Source organism: Cyprinodon tularosa, unplaced genomic scaffold (genome assembly GCF_016077235.1).
Source record: "Cyprinodon tularosa strain WSP-4 unplaced genomic scaffold, ASM1607723v1 ctg945, whole genome shotgun sequence".
In the NCBI taxonomy this organism is placed as follows: Eukaryota; Metazoa; Chordata; class Actinopteri; order Cyprinodontiformes; family Cyprinodontidae; genus Cyprinodon; species Cyprinodon tularosa.
In genome coordinates this window covers 1-20,045 of record NW_024039724.1, presented here as the reverse complement: position 1 = coordinate 20,045, position 20,045 = coordinate 1, and the positions used below count along the sequence as shown (strand labels likewise).

The window sequence follows — 20,045 nt, the reverse complement described above, 5'->3', positions numbered from 1 at the left end:
TTTTTATAGAAATTTTCTAAATTTTTGGACAATATAGTCTGATCAAGAGTACATTTATATGCAGGTTTAAGCCTGAGTGATTTGAAATTCAAATATGACTTTCCTATGTCTTCTGGCTCCAGCCTGCTCTGCATACCTAGAACCAGAACTAAACATGGAGAAGCAGCATTTAGTTCCTATGCTCCACTTATCTGGAACAAACTTCCAGAAAACTGTGCGGAAAGCCTGAGTTCCTTTAAATCCAGACTAAAAACACATTCGTTTACGATTGCCTTCAACTGTTCTAGTTAAACAGTTCAACTGAAACATTACTAGTTCAACTTTTTTATTTTCTTTAGTCCAAATGTCTTTTTTGTTTCTGCATTTTTTATTTAATTTTTGTTCCTACTTGCTTTGATTCTGTTTTATTTTCCTATATTTTAATCATGTAAAGCACTTTGCATTGTCTTTGTACTGTATTGTGCTATACAAATAAATTTGCCTTGCCTTGCCTTGCCTATGACTTTAATGATAAATTACATGAAATCAATATGGCGTCATCAACGCTTTAAACCCAGCAGCTCAGGATACAGAACATCACTGCAGGAGTCCGTCCATCTGCTCTGCAGAGCTCCAACACCTGAGAAAGAGCCCAGCTTTCGCAGAAAACAGTGCAAAACCAACATTAAAGCTGCTGAAGGTCAGACAGAGAGAGGAGCCACCAGTCTAGACCTCTTCTGTTAAAGGGGCTCCCAGGAGGCTCCTCCAGCTTCTCCTCTTTCTGCTGGCTTTGTTCCGCTCACTGCCTCGCCTCCTTCCCTTCATCATTCCCTTCAGTTCCTCTTCCTCCTCTCTGAGGTCAAGTTTGTTTCTCGTCCTGAGGCGCTTCGATCACCTGAGTTCTGCCCAACCCTCTGACACCACCAACGCACTGAAAACTCAGACGCAGGAAAACTTTCTGCTGACTGACAGATTTTTCTGAATGCAACAGAAAATGATCTTTCAGCTTAGAAACAGCAGAGTAATCAGAAAGAAATAAACACTCTTTGTTTTTCATATCCAGATGTAATTGTTGCTGCAACAACTAATCAGTTTGTCTCATGCAAACATTTGCTGCTTCAAAGCTCCAACATGTGAATGTTTGCTGCTTTCATGGCGTTTTATCGAGCTGCTTTCTGAGCGAACGTTTCTCCGCTAATAACAGGAAAATTAAAGAGAGAAAGTCTGTGCAGAACCAGCCAGCTCTGCAATGAGCTCCACCTTAACGTGTTCTGGTGGGATCCGGGTCCGCTCTGCTCAGTGCCGGTTAATAGAACGCATCCTCCATCCCGCTGTGACCTCTGACCCTGAGGAGCCACAGCAGTGGAATTACTTCTCCGTCTGTCCGGGTCGCCTTATTGCTCCAGAACACGGCACTGAACACAGAAAGGGCAAACGGATTCTTCATCCCAGAACCAGAACAGTTCTGGTCCAGTCCTCACTGCTTTACGCAGCGTCCTGTAACCTTCAAAGCAGCATCAATCTCAGGAAACCTCTTTTCGTCAAACACACACTGATTTCAAAATGATGCTCTTAATTTGAAATTAGTATTAGCGGTGTGGCGGGTCGGCCCATTGGGTCAGAATCTCCCACTTTGTTCTCCAGAAACGGGAACAATCTGACTGCTTTGATTCTCTGTTTGGATTTAAGGGGAAATAAAGGCAACAGAGGGAAACATTCACTCATTCATTCATTCACTCATTCGTTCATTCAGTTTGTAAAAGTCCCATTAAGCTGCTGTTCATCCCATCAGGCCTCCAGGTTGACCCGCCTACTAGAAGCGAACAGAACCGCTGACCAAAGAAAACAGGAAAGTCTGGATCACAGGAAGGAAAGCAGAAAGAAAGGAGGGCTGGATCCGGAGTGGGTGCATAGAGCCATCATAAAAACCCAGCAGAACCAGTAGAACCGAGCATCTCTGCTGGTTCTGCTCCAATCCAGTGAAACCAGCTGGCTTTGAGTCAAGTCCTCAGATGACTCCCTGAAACGGCCCAGCTAAGAGGTAATTACTGCCTGAGCAAACAGTTTGGACAGCGATTACGCTACCGTTGCTCTCCCTCCTCCCTCGTATGGAGAAGGCAGCGCGGGGGTCAAAGGTCAAAGCTCTTACAGCTGCAGCCAGCGGGCGAAGCGCCACCAGGGCCGTCCCCTGAGTAAACAGGAGGAAAAGGTAATAACTCATCCACACAGCCAACGCAAACCGCTTCCTGACAACTTCCCTCTTTACCGACCCCCCCACCACACACACACACATCACCTCGCTACATGTAGCAAGGACCATGTGTTAACACCCATTGATTTCAAGCCAAGCCATTAGCATAACAGAGCACTTTATAGCAACCAGTCCTCAGTTTGATGGTGAAACCAGATAAATGGGCCTCACTCTGATGCCAAGACAGGAGCACACACACTCTCCATGACACAGACCCGAATCCAGCAGCCGTCCCGCGCAGAACCTGCAGCAGAACCCTCCTGCAGTCTGCAGCAGGTAGCGTGTCAAAGTTAAACGTGTGCACGGCTGCAGCGTGATGCAGCTCCCCACAACATATCTGATCTGCAGCATGAGAACGGTTGCCTGCACCAAACCCAATCAGTCACCATCGTTAATATCTGTCAGCAGCATCAACCGAGTGCGAGTCATCCTGCTGATGCTGCCACTTTCCCCTTTTTCTTCTTCTTCTTCTTCCCTTCCAGCTTAGACTACAATCTTCACGCCTCTCAGAAAATAGTAAAAAAAAAAAAAAAAAACGCAGAGATAAAAATCAACTAACATCAGAGTTTCCCAACATGTCTGCGCTATCTTACACACAATCAGGACTGAGTAATACGTGGCATTAATTCTAATTAAATTAATCAATGACGATGCTTGTTAGAGTGGGGGGAGCAATGCATTCACACCTATCATCTAATTATACAACAACATTAATCCCATTAGTGCTAGAACTGATTGCCAGGGTCCAGACCCGGGCGGCTCCTGTGGCGGCTGCAGCGGGGGCCCCTGCTCCTGCCTGCTCTGGTCCGATAAGAACTCTAATCAGGCCCTGAGATCAGTATCGGCCCTGGCGATCGGGCCCCGCGGCTTATCCAGAGTTCACATCGAGCAAAAAGCAGAACAAAGACGGAGTTAAAGAAACACACACAGGAGGGGCGAGCCGCCATGGCGCTGTGTGAGGCAGGCGGTGGGGATGGGGGATGAAATAAAGTCTTTTATGAGCAACAAATACGACTCTTTAACTTTTATCAACTTTAAACTATTTGATTAGTTCAAAACAAGAACAAAAGGAGGAGGAGGAGGAGGGGTCAGCCTGGTCCTGCTTTGCTCTCAGCTGTGCGACGCTGCCTTATTTTTCATGCTGACCTATGAGCTGGAAGGCTGATGTAAGCAGGCAGGGGCCAATCAGCAGAGAGGATCAGCAGCCTGTTATCTATCTGCCATCAGCAGGCCTCCTTATCAGCCTCAAACATCTTTCTCAGAGAGGAGAGGGGGTGGGGGGGTGGCTGCCATTAAAAACACACACAACACATTCATCTAACAGCTATGCGCTCTGCTCCCCACCTCCACTCCACTTCCTGCTGCTTTTCTCTTTTTATTTCCACCGTCTGTTCATCCACCAGCAGACAGCCACCCGTCAACATGCAGCATCCACATGTAATTAACCCCCCCCCCCCATCTGCCTCGTCTTTTTTCCCTTCCTGCCTTATCAGCTGCAGCGATCGCCGCCAACTTTTATCACGTCTCCCATCTCAACCGCCAAAATATAAGCTGAGGGAATCCAGCCTCATTGGGCTGCCTGTCTGCTATCTGGCCATCAAGGAGAGGAGCCGTATCAGGCTGAAAGATCGCCAGCCGTTAGGGAGGATGACGCACAAAGAGACATAGACAAATATCTATCTGCTACGCAACAACCCCTTCTCCTCACCACTCTGAGCCTCCAGAAAGACGCTGTTGTTTGGAAAAAAACAAACAAAAATAAAACAAGCTGTTCAGAGATATAAATACTTTGTTGTCTGCATGTTTTTTATTCTATTTTAGCGTTTTGTTTGGAAGATATGGCAGTTTGGAAAGTTTAACATTTTGACAAATGAGGAACTTTGTGACGGCAAATTATAGCCCTCAGTGCCTGTTTCAATGTTTGATGTTTTTTTTTCTGCTTTTATTAAAAGCAGAAACATTTTTTTTTAACCAAACATGCAAAAAAAAAAATAATAATAATACTTAGAAATATTCAACCCAGCAAGCAAAGCAGCTGCATTTCCTACAATGGCCACAAGAGGCAGCACTCAGCTTGACTTTGCTTATGTTGTTTTGTTTTTTTTTGTTTTTTTTTTGTGGTGTGATTTCTTCATTTGTCCTTGAACACGATATGCTCCCTTCCTGCAGCCGATATGAATCACTGATGAGTTTTTCTTCTTTATTTAAAATGGTTAATTAAAGCACAGCTGTTCACACTAAGGACACCTCAAACATTTACTGTATTTAACTCAGAGATGAGTCTGTTTTTCTGTTTTTGCTGCTTCTGTCACCTCCTGTAAACAGAAATTGTTGTTTAGGTTGACTTGAGAGATTTTAAATTCAACAGTTTATCTCTGATTCAAACTTAAATCCCATAATAAATCCCCATTTATGAAAAACCTCCTAGATGAAAGCCCAACAACAAACAGGATTTCAGATCCAACAAGAGAAATGTATTTGGTGAAAAAAATGACAGCTATATCAGCTGACTGAGGTCTGATGAAGCTCACAGCCCCATAGCAGAAAAAGAGGAAGTAGTGATAAAACTGCCAAAATAGCCTTAGATTAGCTTAGTTCACCCAATGTTATCGACACTTTGAATAGCTTATTTTAGCTTGCCTAAGTTATTTTAGTTTAGCTTATCTGATCTAAGCTTTCTTTAATATTTCATTGTCTGACATTAGTTTAGCTTAGCCTGCCTTAACTAGTCACACTCATGTTAAATTAACTTAATATTTCTTTAGTGTACCTTAGTTTATCTGTCTAAATAGCCCTACTTCATGATAAGGGGCCTTTTTAAAGGTGTCTTAATCTTATTTTAGCCTAAACCTAACTGGCTGTATCTCAGCTAAACTTGAATTAGCTTAGCTAGCATTAGCTTAGTTTATCCTTCCTTAGCTAGCGTTAGCTTAGTTTATCCTACCTTAGCTAGCGTTAGCTTAGTTTATCCTTCCTTAGCTAGCCTTGGCTCAGTTCAGCCTTCCTTAGCTAGCGTTAGCTTAGTTTATCCTTCCTTGGCTAGCCTTAGCTTAGTTTATCCTTCCTTTGCTAGCCTTAGCTTAGTTCAGCCTTCCTTGGCTAGCCTTAACTTAGTTTATCCTCCCTTAGCTAGCCTTAGCTTAGTTTATTCTTCCTTAGCTAGCCTTAGCTTAGTTTAGCCTTCCTTAGCTAGCCTTAGCTTAGTTTAGCCTTCCTTAGCTAGCCTTAGCTTAGTTTAGCCTTCCTTAGCTAGCCTTAGCTTAGTTTAGCCTTCCTTAGCTAGCCTTAGCTTAGTTTATCCTCCCTTGGCTAGCCTTAGCTTAGTTTAGCCTTCCTTAGCTAGCCTTAGCTTAGTTTAGCCTTCCTTAGCTAGCCTTAGCTTAGTTTATCCTCCCTTGGCTAGCCTTAGCTTAGTTTAGCCTTCCTTAGCTAGCCTTAGCTTAGTTTAGCCTCCTGTAGCCTAGCTAGCTTTGCCTACTTGCTGGTATAGACCACAGCTCAGTATATGTTAGGAGCCTAATTGACATATTTAACCTTTGGAACAGCTAAAAACGATTTAATCAGAGCCAGAGAAGCTAAACAAACTTTAAACCAATCATGTCCCCTATAGGTCATTGGCTTTCAGCTTTAGATTATGGTTTAAAATCAAACATTTGGATATAAGGAAGTTAATCCTTTTTATTGCTTTCACTTTTTCACAGGTTGTCTTAGAAGATGGTGTTGATTCAAACTTTGTAAAATGGGTTGATGAGTTTGATTATTGGTTAACTGTGTGCCATGAGGCCATAATCATTGTGTCTTGAACACAATATCAGTGTTTCTGTCAGACAGGTGCTGAGCGAATGCTTCATCTCTTATTGTTGAATCTTTTTTTGGGTACGGAGACTGGACCAAAAATGTATCAAAATTAACAGACATCTCAAAGCCTCTAGAACTATTAATACAGACAATATGTGAATACAAATCTTTAAGGTCTAGTTGGTTATTAACTAAGACAATGCCTTTAGTTTGGATTAACACAGCCGACAATGTGCTAGTCCTAATCTGATTTATTCAATCTGGCAGCTACAGCTCACACTGTACGATGAAACACCAGGGTTTAAAAGTTCACAGTTTATGATGTATGTTCTCATGCTGTGCGACCCAACGCTCTGACGCGATCTACCTGCTCACACTGTACGTCTAAAAACCACGTCGGACTCAGCTCCGCAATGACATGGGGCTACTCAGACTAGTCTATCCGGAATCCAAACGTGTAGACGAGGACAACCACCTTACGACTGAATTTCAAGCGTGTTTGATCGAGAAATTCTCACACAACTGGAGAATCGGCCCAAAAAGAGCACAAAAAAAAAGAGCAAAAAAAAAAAAAAGACTAAAGTTTCTCTATCCTTCAATTAAAATGCAACCTGGTCTCTAATCTTACAGTTTTTAACTGAAAGCTCCATTAATTGCAAATAAATAAAATAACAACAGCCTTAAAATGCAGCACACACAGAGGCATGCAGCACCTGAAGAAAGGACATCAGATAAATCTGTGGCCTCGCCATCAGCGTGCAGCTGGAACCAAACACAAGCAGAGAAGTTGAGGGAGTCGGGCTTTTCTGAGGCCGTTGGACCGTGGCCCTAAAACCTCTCAGGAACGTGGCTCCAAAGGCCACATTAGACCCACAGCTCCAGCAGTTAGAGTAGCAGAGGTGGAGGCAGCACCAGCAGCAGCAGCCCAGTGGACCTTAGCGTATCCCAGCCCAGCTGAGTGCTTATCAGCCCCCCCTTTTGTTTTCCTGTCAAAATGTCGGCCAAATCATAAGAGAGTCACGGGGCTGAGAGGCCGGCCGATCTCGCCCTGGCACCACTGGCTCGGTTTGCAGGGGGCGCAGGGTGGACCGCTGCAGCTGATGAAGATGGCCATGACACCCCGCCTTCCTCAGCCTGGAGAGCCGCCTGGTGGGAGATCCAAACCTCCCCATAAAGACAGAAAAGACAGGAAGTGACATCAGAGCCTGGTAGGGGAATCATAGATACCCTAACCACAGGAACCAGATCCCAGTTGAGCTCCCAGAACTCCTGGGAGGTTGACCCTCTGGTCCGCTTTGATATTCCCCACCTTCCTAATCCGGGTAGTGGTCGGAGGAGGAGTGTGGCTGGGCTTTGGAAGAATGAGGACCCCAGCCTGTCTAAGGCTTCCTGCTCCTCACAGAGAGGAAGTCAACCAGCATTAGAAAGTCAACTGCATGGCAGAATATTGGACATGCATCCTCAGGTCCCCCCAGGGCGGCAGAAGCTTGGTTTGGTGTAGAAGGCTTCCAGCCGTACATGTTTGAGCCCTTGCCTCGCAACGCTGCCAGTTCTGTTAGCTCTACGCCTGCTGAAGACACAGACGTCCATCCCCGTGAACACTGGGACGGAACTCAATGGGAAAGGAAATGATTCTGATTTCTTACTTCAAATGTTGTGTATATTAGCTGCGACATATGAATCAAGATGCAATGACCGAAAAAAATTAACTGACAGATGATCGTTGATATATGATATGCGGAATTAGGTGTTCAGGCTGACGTATAACTAACTGGCCTGCATAAATTCTAAATAGAAATTTTCAAAAATTTGGGACAATATAATCTGACAATGAGTACATTTATATATATGTGAGAGAATGATTTGATATCTAAATATGATTTCCTTACATCTTTAGGGTGTCCACACACCTGTCGGGATGAGGTCACAAGAACTCATCTCCACACATTAAGTCTGTCAACTGCAACCCCAAACGGCCCAAATCTTTGGGAAAGAAAAAACTGAGAAATCCTGTAAACCCCTGTCAGCATGCTTTCTTATAGCTTCACCATAAAGCTTGGTTTAGGAATCATTTTATTCCATTTCCATCATCCAGACAAAAAAATAAAATCCACCGCCTTAGAAAACATCTACGATTCATTATGAACGCAATCACTACCAACCCAGTTTAGATTCACACATCTAAAGAATTCACCGTTCTTCTAAGAAAGCCATTTCTGTGTCTGCTGACCTGAACGTTCGTCCACAGGTCCCACTAGGGGAAGCATTAGACTGGGATTAATCAGAGAAGTGATGGAGGGGCATTCTGCCTGCACTGCTGCAGCCTTATAAGGTTTTCAGGGCAACAAGCTCTGAACAACAACGAGAAAATGTCTCTAAAGCACCATGCATGAAAGCCATGATTATCTGGACTATTGATTAATCTATCAAGTTATTTTTAAACTGGCGTGCAGAGGAGGCGATGACCTCCCCCCAGGATCCCGTTACCTTTGATCAAAAGTTCAAACCAGTTCCAGAAAAAAAAAAAAAAAGTTTTTGACTTCAAAAAACAAAATCTGATTTACATGAATGCTCGCTGCAGCGCCTCAGGTGAGTTCATCCCCGCACAGCGGCGAATAACACAGCGCTTAGAAACATGGTCAGAGAGTCATCTGCAGATCCAAGCAGCTAAAACGATAACAGAACGGTTGAGTCAAAGATCTACTTTCTCAGACTTTCACAGATTTGTTGCTTTTTGTGACACATGACAGGAAGCCGAACATCCTCAGGATCTCGATAGATAAAAGAAGCAGATGCTACTGAACGTCAGGCTGGTTTTGGGGAAATTCAGCAGGCAACCATCAGCCGGTTCTGATAACAACCGGAATCAATAAGGAAAAGAGGTGCAGTGAGAAAAAAACATTTTCTCTCAGCCATCTGTTCACACTCGCCTTGCTAAAGTTATCACACCCTCCAAAGTGTGTCTGCAACCGCACACCATCAGGTTTCCATTTTCTCAGATTTTCCTCAGATGTCCGGTTGTAATGAGAGGTGGACTTTGACTAGGCCATAAACCAATGAACAATGTGAACAGCTCCAACATCCGTTTGTTCTTATTGTTCTTGGCAGCTTTTTGGAGGCTTTTATTTCATATTAATTGATAATAAAATTATATGATATCAACTAAAAGTTAGAAATATTTGCTGCTATATAATATTTGCTGGTTCCTCCTTCGCGACCGTTAAAACGTATCTCACTCTCAGCCAATGGGAAAGCAGCTTAAAGCTTCATCACAGACAGCTGGACCTCTGGTTCTTAAAGGAATAGTACACCCAAAACATGATTAGCCTTCATTTTCTACTCACCCCCATGCTGAACAACACTCTGGAGTACTTTTTTGATATCTCAAATGCATCTGGAGATCTGGGAGGCTTCTTGCTGTCTGCTGACATTCAAATAATGGAGGTCTATGGCGCCCGAGGCAGAAAGGTCCATAAAAGTCCACAAAAAACGTGTCAATATTCCTCCATACTGCTTGTCCAATGTATTCCAAGTGTCCTGAGTGGGTAGCGTCCATAATTTACTCGAAACGAAGTCATTTAGAATGTTTTTAGAGCATAAACAGTAGTGTATAGGATTTCCTGAAAGCACGTTCACGACGCTACGGAAACCGCGGCAGACCAAACCAGATGAAAGTGCGCATTCAGCTCGGCAAAGAACTCATGCTCTTCCTCAACACTGAAGTCGTCAGACATTTTTCTTTCGTTGTTTTTTTCTTTGCACAGGTAAACAGCACATTTCTTCTTCTACGCTTGCATTATCGGCAGAGCAGACGCTGAATGCGCACTTTCCTTTAAGACTGCTGGAGGGCATAGGGACCCCTTTTTCATCATTAAGTTTTCCTTAGATAGAAAACTTTGAATCGATTTGACTGGATGATCTGGTGAACTGTAAAGTACCTTGAGATGACGTGTTGTGAATTGTCGGATTGACCACATAGAAGGAGGGGATTATGGGGGCATCTTCCTGCTGGGTGAGCGTAACCTTGGAAACGGCCTCATAAGGCTGGAACTCCCTGCAAATGTTGGAATCCATAAGAAATATCTGGATGTCTGCATCTGAGCCCAAAACATAAACTGAATATCAGCTTTTTTTTTTTTTTTCAACTGCTTCTTTCTCTTCATTTCATCAAAAAGTCCAGATTGATGAGGTTCCTTTCTCCTCCTGAGCTTCAGATTCCTGCAGCTCCTCTCAGCAGCGGTCTGATCTCTCTGATGACAGATCTTGTGTGTTTTTTTTTTTTTTTGCTCTTCTCCATGCTGTTTATTCTCTAATGAAACCTTCCCAGAATAGATTAACTGAAGATTTCACTAAAATAACTGGAGGCCCTGCATCCTTTGAATTAAATTTCAATCCAAACTTCCTGCTCTGAGCTCTGCAGTCATAAAGAGACCAAATGCAGAGCGGCTGCTTCTCCTTCATGGCACAGTGGAAATGCACCTGCTACAGCCTGGATCTGATCACTGATCAGACCTCTACGCCTGCAAACATGAAGGCATTTCTGAGAGGTGATATCATGCAGACTAAACTTCCAAATGTTGCCAGCAGACAAGAGGCTTCTGAGGACGGGGTGACACAATCAACGATGCAAAAAGCCAAACAACCAGATAAGACACCTTCCAGCTGCAGCCTCCCAACTGGTCCTGAACTTTCAGCACAACTCTTCAGCTCCGGGTTCAACAGCCTGTTAATAAGCTTCTCCTCCTATCAGCTCTGAACATCAGATAAACCTGATAAAGCTGCAGACTTTATAAACAGGAAAAGCTCGTCAGGCTCTCAGACCCACCAAGTACCAGAACCAAAATGGCCCCTTTCATGGGGCCCCTCATGCATTATTGGGTTAAAAGGATAGATGGGAAAAAAAGATGCAATTGGGAGCAGCTATCAGGTGGGAGATCAGCCATGCAGGCCTATCAGCGGCCCCCCATCTCTGGGAGGGAGAAGGGAAAAGGCAACGGGTGGGGAGGGGGGACTGAAAACAACTCAAAAAAATAAAAAGATCCAATTTTAATTTTGATGTGAGATTGCTTCAGATCGCTGCCTTATCTCTCCTCACATCGGCGTTTCCACAACAGAGTTAAACACGAAGAGAAGGAGAAACAGGCTGAACACTGAGAAACAGGCTGAACACTGAGAAACAGGCCGAACACTGGGAAAAATGCTGAATAATGTCAAACAGGCTGAACACCAGGAAACAGGCCGAACACCGGGAAACAGGCCGAACAATGGGAAACAGGCCGAGCAATGGGAAACAGGCCGAACACTGAGAAACAGGCCGTGCAATGGGAAACAGGCCGAACACTGAGAAACAGGCTAAACAATGGGAAACAGGCCGAACACTGGGAAAAATGCTGAATAATGTCAAACAGGCTGAACAATGGCAAACAGGCCGAACACCGGGAAACAGGCCGAACACCGGGAAACAGGCCGAACACCGGGAAACAGGCCGAACACCGGGAAACAAGCCGAGCAATGGGAAACAGGCCGAACAATGGGAAACAGGCTGAACAATGGGAAACAGGCCGAACAATGGGAAACAGGCCGAACAATGGGAAACAGGCCGAACACCGGGAAACAGGCCGAACAATGGGAAACAGGCCGAACAATGGGAAACAGGCCGAACAATGGAAAACAGGCCGAACATTGGGAAACAGGCCGAACAATGGGAAACAGGCCGAACACCGGGAAACAGGCCGAACAATGGGAAACAGGCCGAACAATGGGAAACAGGCCGAACACAGAAAAACAGACTGAACAACGGGAAACACACTAAACACAGAGAAACAGACTGAACAACGGGAAACAGGCTGAACACAGAGAAACAGACTGAACAACGGGAAACAGGCTGAACACAGAGAAACAGGCTGAACACAGAGAAACAGGACGAACAATGGGAAAAAGGTCGAACAATGGGAAACAGGTCGAACAATGGGAAAAAGGTCGAACAATGGGAAACAGACCGAAAACAGAGAAACAGGCCGAAAACAGAGAAACAGGCCGAACACCGGGAAACAGGCCGAACAGTGGGAAACAGGCCGAACAGTGGGAAACAGGCCGAACAGTGGGAAACAGGCCGAACACCGGGAAACAGGCCGAACAGTGGGAAACAGGCCGAACAGTGGGAAACAGGCCGAACAGTGGGAAACAGGCTAAACAATGGGAAACAGGCCGAACACAGAAAAACAGGGCCGAACACAGAAAAACGGGCCGAACAATGGGAAACAGGCTGAACACAGAAAAACAGACCGAACACACAGAAATAGGCCGAACACAGAAAAACAGACTGAACAACGGGAAACACACTAAACACAGAGAAACAGACTGAACAAAGGGAAACAGGCTGAACACAGAGAAACAGACTGAACAACGGGAAACAGGCTGAACACAGAGAAACAGGCTGAACACAGGGAAACAGGCTGAACACAGAGAAACAGGACGAACAATGGGAAAAAGGTCGAACAATGGGAAACAGACCGAAAACAGACAGGCTGAACACTATGAAACAGGCTGAACAGAGAAACAGGCTGAACAATGGGAAACAGGCTGAACGATGGGAAACAGGCTGAACGATGGGAAACAGGCTGAACACAGTGAGACAGAGCAACAGGCGGAAAGTTTTGTCCAGGAGCAAAGAGGTTCTGAATGGAAGCAAACGATCAGTAAATGAGTTTGGTTCTGCTGCCAGGATCCAGTTTGGTGATTAAATGTCACATTGGCTGAAGTTTGGTTCTGATTTGTCTCCTAGTTCTAGAGTCATTTCACTGTTTTTAGCTGAATTAACCAGAGGATTGTAGATCGGTTCTATTTAACCCAGATCTATCCAAAACTATTAATTGAAGCAGTCTGTGATCTGCTGAGCCTTCAGAGTCAAAAACTTTCAATGAGCCACTTTATATCATCATTAAGATCCAGTCTAATTAATCATTGAATATTACTCCCATCACAAATGTTTATAATAAATGAAAATAATTGTAGATGCTGTTGGTGGATCTAAGGTTAGTCCGGCTGAAGGTGGACCAGAGCAGGCTACACTTTGGAGAATCATTGGAAGCTGCTGGATGTCCTGCAGTCTGACACACATGAACCATTCTGCATCACTTTAGGTGAAATTAGCGCCATTATTGGTTCTCATGCATTCATCACCAGTTCCATAGGATCCTTGTCAGCTCTAAAGTGGAACCAGTACCTGGTTCGGCTCTGGCTCGGTCCAGGCTGTAATATTTGGTGAAATGACCCTTTATTAAAGCAGAAGCTGCACAGCAGACACCAACTTCAGTCTGGAATGTATTCCTTCTCTAAGAACATTTCCATGAAAACCAGCAGGAAGAAGAAAAAATGAACTTATCGGCTCCTTACGCTTAATCTGCCGAGGTTTGCTCTGCTTTCTGCGGGACATGCTGGCGGCTGTCCTCCTCCCGCGGTCCTCCCTCTGCTGGCGGCTTCTTCTCTTCGTCTGCGGCCGTTCACAGCTCGGAGATCCGCATGACCCTCCGCACGGCCGGGCTACCTGTGGCCGCTCCGCCCGCACCTGGTCCTCTGCTGTCGTTATTCCGGTAGCGGCTGCCGGGAGGCCGTTCACCTTAACAGAGCGGTTCGGTGGTTGTGAGGCGCTCAGCGGGCTGCTGGCTTCTGGCAACTTTCCTCTCACCGGTCCGCCCACTGGTCCTGCTGCGGGAGCCGCTGCCAGTGGAACCGCAGCGCTACAGCCGAGCGGTGGTTCTACCGATGCGGAGCAGGGGGGAGGAGCGTCATCCGCTGCGTCTGACGTAGACGGACGCACTCGCCTCCTATTGGTTCACACACACGCGTTGTTTTCAAGCTGTGAAAATAAAAGACAACAGAATAAAAATCATGGATAAAACTCATGGCATCAAAGAGTCATATTTCATCCTATTTTTTAAACATTATATTTAGAAAAGTTTTTTAACATTATTTTTAGCAGTGAAATGTTAAAAAAAATAAAAAAAGAGAGGATAATAATTCCTGTAGAAATGTATAAAAAAAAAATAAAAATAAAAAAATAAAAATTATATATATATATATATATATATATATATATATACACAGCGGGTACAGAAAGTATTCACACCCCTTTAAAACTTTGTTTCATTGCAGCCATTCGCTAAAAATCAATAAAGATAATTGTTTTTCCCAATAATGTACACTCTGCACCTCATCTTGACAAAAAAAAAATAACAGAAATGTAGAAATGTTTCCAAATTTATTAAAAAAGAATAATTTAAATCTCTAATGCCCATAAGTATTCAGATCCTTTGCTGTGACACTTATATTTAACTCACATACAGTCAATTTCTTCTGATCCTCCTTTAGATGGTTTGGCTCCTTCATTGTAATCTCGTTGTGTTTAATTAATAATAATTTAACTTTGTTAATATCGCACTGGAGAAATTTAATCAAATCTTGCTCAGGGACCCAGAGTTCAGGCTGTGGGGATCAAACCAGGTACTTGCAACCTTTTCATAGAACAAGCGCTCTGCTCTAATCACTAGGCTAACACCTCCAACTATTTAACTATTAAACTGATTGGAATTGATTAGGAATGGCACACACCTGTCTATATAAGACCGTACGGCTCACAGGGCATATCAGAGCAAAACGAGAATCATGAGGTCGAAGGAGCTTCCCAAGGAGCTCAGAGACAGAATTGTGGCAAGGCACAGATCTGGCCAAGGTTAAAGAACAATATATATATATATATATATATATATATATATATATATATATATATATATATATATTTAGTTAAAATGAAAAATAAAAATATTACGTATACCTATCATCAGATTTGAATTCATTTCAATTCAATTTCTGAAATAAAAAGTAAAAAGTAGGGTTTTTTTGTTTTTTTTTTTTGCTTTATATATATGAAATTTTTATAAAATTGATAAATGACGAATGGGTTGAATATAAGGGGTGTTTCCAAAGTTTTTTAAGCAGTCAAAACCACGACTGTGTAAAAAAAAAGAAAAGAAAAAAAAGTTTCCAATTCTGAATCGATTATCAGAATAATCACTACAGATGAACTGGCAACCGAAGATTTAGTTAAAAAAAAAGCATTTTCCACTTTCTTTACAGCGCTCTCTGACTATCATTGCTATAATATTAGTATCAATACAAAACAAAACCCCACAATGACGTAATTCAATTAACAGGTAGAAAAAAAGTAAATTAAATACCAGCAATCCAATTTGAGATCAAACCAGATCAAAATATCAATACTAAAAATTGAGAAATTGAATCAAATCAGTTCCTGAAATTTCATTTCATACCCAGTCCTAGTCACACCGTGTAATAATAAACAAACAGACAGATATATCTTTTCTCTCTGCTCTTCCTGAATTTGCTGCTCCTTTAATTTTAAGACATTTTTGTTAGTTGGTCTCTTTCAGCTTAGCTCACTGCTGCCATCTAGTGGACACTTTGAAGTCTTAAGGTGAGAAGGCCACAGAGCTGCGGATCAACATTTCTTTGTAAACAGAGGGTCTAATGCAGGAGTCACCAACTAAAAAACAGCAGGGTCCGACTAAAGAACATAATCAACCAGTAAAGGTCCGGAGACATAATTATGATCTGTTACTTTAAACAGAATTTAACACTGAAATAAAATAAGATTTTTATGCATCCATGTTATACACTGATAAAGCACCTGAACTGACCGTTTGTAATTTTTTCCTTTCTTAATGTTGGCAGTGGGCTTTATGCTGCCCTGCAAGGCTTCAAACCTGGGTTTGAATGGAGAGCCATTCTCAAGCACATATCAAGGTGCTCATTTTGAGCCTGGATCCATATTTATTTTTGATTCTGTTCATGGTGGAGAATCCTGCTTCACAGCAGCAGGTTGAGCCAAACATCCTCTAAATGTTCAGGGTCATCTTTGAGCACCATTTCACTTTTCTTTCACCAGTTCACCACAGTTCTTCCAGCAGTCAACACTGCCCAAAGATTAAGAAATTCTGGGAAGGAATTAGAGAGGAAATTTCAAATATCTTGCATGCTGATATTGATTGGAATCCCCGGATCTTTGTTCTGGGAATTCCACCAAATAATTTAAGTAAAGAAGAACAACACCTATTTGGTATCCTTGTTCTCGTAGCCAAAAAAATGATAATATGCTGGTATAAACCTTCACCCCCTACTGTAAATCAATGGAAAGAGAAACTAGTGAATGTTTATACGATGGAGAAAATAACAGCAAAATTAAACTTGTCCACTGGTCTTTTTGAGAAAAGATGGAACCCTTTGAAGACATATTTCCAGTTAATGTGGTAGTAGGATAAGCGTAAACACACATTTCTGTTATGATAAAAATAAAAATTACTCGGGAGAGATCTTTCCTTTGTTTGATCCTCCAAGTTAATAGAAAAAAAATATATATATATAATAAAGATAAAGAAGAAAAAGGAAAAAGAAAACATGGCTCTTCAGCTCGCCGACCTGTTTGGTTGTTGTTACCCAATTTTTTTGTATGGTTGTACTGAAATTGTTGTTTCTGGCTTATTGTATGAATCATTGATTTTGAATACTGATCTAATAAAATAAAGTCTTTGTTCAAAAAAAGAAAAAAAAATGGACCTGTTATCTCATTGAAGTCAAAGAAACAAACTGTGGCTCTGTCTACCTGCAAAGCAGAATATGGCATTAACACAAGTTTGTATCTTGTACAGTTGTTGGATGGAATGGACAAAGAATGCAAGTATATGCCAGTTACAATATTTGAGGACAATCAAGGAGCAATAGCTTTGTCCAAGAACCCAGTATTTCGTCAAAGATGTAAACTTGATATCAAGTATCATTTAGTCAGATGTGCACTTTGATGGAAAGATAAACATTGCATACTGCTGAACAGCAGATATGGTTGCTGACGTTTTAACCAAACCTGCCACAAAACTAAAACTGCGAAAATATGTTTGGAATGTAATATAACTGGTTTTAAATGATTGTACAGTACAAGGGGGGGTGTTGCCATGTGTATTTTAATGAGTGCTCTTCAATGTCATTCTCTACTTGTCAGTTGAAAGTGAAGGCAACACACACACACACCTTACTTTTGGTTGACAAAAGCTTTTCATTTTTCAAATTGGGTCCTCGCAAAGAAACAGATTCCAGCCTCTTAATTACCCAGAAATATTTTCATGTACCCCTGCAACGCATGCATGGACCACTAGGGGTACATATACCCCCAGTTGGGATAACTGCACTAAACTGAGCAAACCAAGTTTGATTGAAAGCCATTTATTTATCCAGTTACAAGCAGCAGCTCTTCATCCTGAAAATAAAATCAGAATCAGATCTGTAGCAGAACCTGAAGGTGACGACTGAAGCAAACCTCACCATAGATCTTCAGGAATGCTTCATTGGATCTTGGCCTGGATGACCAACCTTTCCTCCTGGAAAGGGGAACGCTGGTGGATGGACAGCCACTGATTGGGTTGGGTCATAGTGGAAGGTAGCGACCCGGAACTGCTTACGGCTGTAGCGGGATCTGGACTTCTTGGCGTACACTACATCCTGGTCATTTACAGGAGTGAACTCTGGCTCACCCTCACCAGGATCAGATGAGGAGCTATAGCTCTCCTCTCCAACCTGGTGAGAGCTGCTGTCAGCTGGAACTCCATGCTGGCTGCCCTGATTACTGCTCTGTTGGGCCCCAGAAGGAAAACTGCTGCCAGCACTGATGGGGTAAAATCCTGGAGAAGCCTCAGACCCGCTGGCCTGTCCACTGGGGTAGTAGGAGACTGGCTGGTATTGGCTATACCACCATGGAAGCTGTTCATCTTGACTACCTGAGGAAGCAGTTCAGAGTCAGAGCAAACATCTACAGCTCATTACAACAGATAACTGGGTGGTTTTACCACCTGCTTTCATTTTATTGTCCAATTCACGTAAAGCCCTTGAATTGTCCTTGTATCCAATTGTTCCTTAGAAATAAACTTGCCTTCAGACTTCATGTGGGAATAAAACTCACCTAGAGTTTGAGGAGCACAGGTGATGCTTCCAATCAGCAGGAAAGAAATCCACAACATTCTGCAGAAACATGGAAGTTCAGATCATTAGCAGCATTCAGACCAGAAGGTTCTAGCAACACATCTTCAGTCCAGGATTCAAGCTGCTGTTAAAGTGGACCTCACCTCATAGTGCTGCTCTGCTGCTAGTGAAAGATAGACCTCAGATCTGCCTGGTACTGAGACTGCAACCTGCAGGAGCTGCTTTTATAGGATCCTCAGAGCAGCTGGAGATGATTGGAGCTGATTGCTGATTGGAACCAGAACAACCACCATGGATTGGAGCTGATTGCTGAAGGTTAGCTGCACCTCTTCTTTTGCAGTTTTTGTTTTTTGTTAACAGTTTGACTTTTATTGGTTTAAACTAAGTAATAATACAATATCAAAGAAGCTAATTTAGCTTTCAAGAGACACAGAAAGTTCATACACCAAAGAGGTCTGTTGGGGAACTGTGTCCATTTGCTCTCCTTTAATCGGGTGGAACAGCAGATGAATCAAACCCCTCTGTTCTTGGTGACTTTAACAGGGAAACCCCACTGAGATCTCACACAATACATAAAGTTTATAAAGCGTCAAATCAGAAAAAAGGAAAAAACTTTGGTGCAGTGCTACACCTCAGTGAACAGAGACCCTGATGCCATGCCTCATGCTAATCTGGGTCATTCGCACATACTGTACAGCCATGGTAAATCCCTGCAAGCCTGTGGTGAGGACATCAAAGAAGAGGAACATGAAGCTGTGGAGGATCTTCAGACATGTTTGAACTGATTTGGACTGCTACTATGAATCTGGATGGCTACTGTGACGTCCTTCACAAACTTCAGTGAGTACAGCTGCTTTCCAACAGGAAGCCGGGTGATGGACCTTGGTTCTCAGCCAAACTAAGACAGCTAGGGCTGGAGAAGGGGGAGGCCCCCACTCCATGAATGACTCACCTTGCTTATGAACTGAACCAGTTCTACTGCAGCTTAAGCCGGGCGTACACTGTGCGATTTTCGGGGCGATTTTCCAGTCGTGCGAGAATCTTTCGATCGGGCCGACTTTCAGCCTGATCTTGCATCGTGAGTTGTGTAGTGTACAGGGGGTTACGAGGGGCAATCAGCCTCTCACGACCACCTCCTGATCAGGAATCGTGGGCAAAACGCTCAGTGCGCAAACAAGGATTCTTCTGTAAACACAGCAGCATGGCGGGGGTGCAATGAGTGAAATGCAGTTCTTTCTGTAACATTGACATACCCTAGTAGCCACGTTGGCTCAGCCATGTCTTTTTTCCAAATACGTCATTGCCTTTTCTTTTTAGGGCTTTCAGCAATAAAGTGCACAAATTACCAAGGCAGCGCGTTTCACTCTAGTGAGCTTAATATTCCCCTTCTATTTGTTGGGCTTCCAGATAGATGAGTCAGAGCAGCTCCATCTGAGTCCGTTGCGGTTTTTAGTCCTGCAGTGTGAGCAGGTAGATCGCATGAGAGCGTCTGGCCGAACATAAATCGTGAGCTGCAGCTGCGTGCAACCACTGAAGAAATCTCACAGTGAACACCCGGCTTTAGTCGATCGCTCACATTAGCCCCATGTACACTACCCTCTGAAAACCGATCCGTGACGATCAGTTAACCGTGCCGAGCTTGGTTCCTTACGACCACACTCAGTTCCTCGCCTCCTAGGGATTATCTGCGGTACTACTGCTCTCTAGAGGTAAACAGGCAAACCAACATTGTGGCGCTCGTAACATTCAGGACCCAGAGTAGAAGTAGGCAAGCGGATGCAAAAGCTACAACATCCCTTGAGCTAGTGCACACAGATCTAGCTGGCCCTATTGAGCCTGCTGCAAAAGAAGGATTTAGATATTCCCTTGCATCTACTGATGATTTTTCAAGTGCAATAATTGTCTATTTTTAAAAGCTGAAAGTGACACAGTCGGAGCTACTGAAAGATTTATTGCAGATGTAGCCCTCTAT

General features: G+C 43.4%; 1 protein-coding gene across 1 annotated transcript in view; it reads right to left on the bottom strand.

The window, feature by feature from the left end:
- zfpm1 (zinc finger protein, FOG family member 1) overlaps positions 1 to 13,827 on the bottom strand; it is a 114,211-nt gene extending 100,384 nt beyond the window's left edge. The window contains exon 1 of the mRNA XM_038275161.1: positions 13,424 to 13,827. Coding sequence (XP_038131089.1) covers positions 13,424 to 13,463 — 40 coding nt within the window. The 5' untranslated portion in view covers positions 13,464 to 13,827. The remainder of the gene's footprint in view (positions 1 to 13,423) is intronic.
- Positions 13,828 to 20,045: the final 6,218 nt, after the last annotated feature.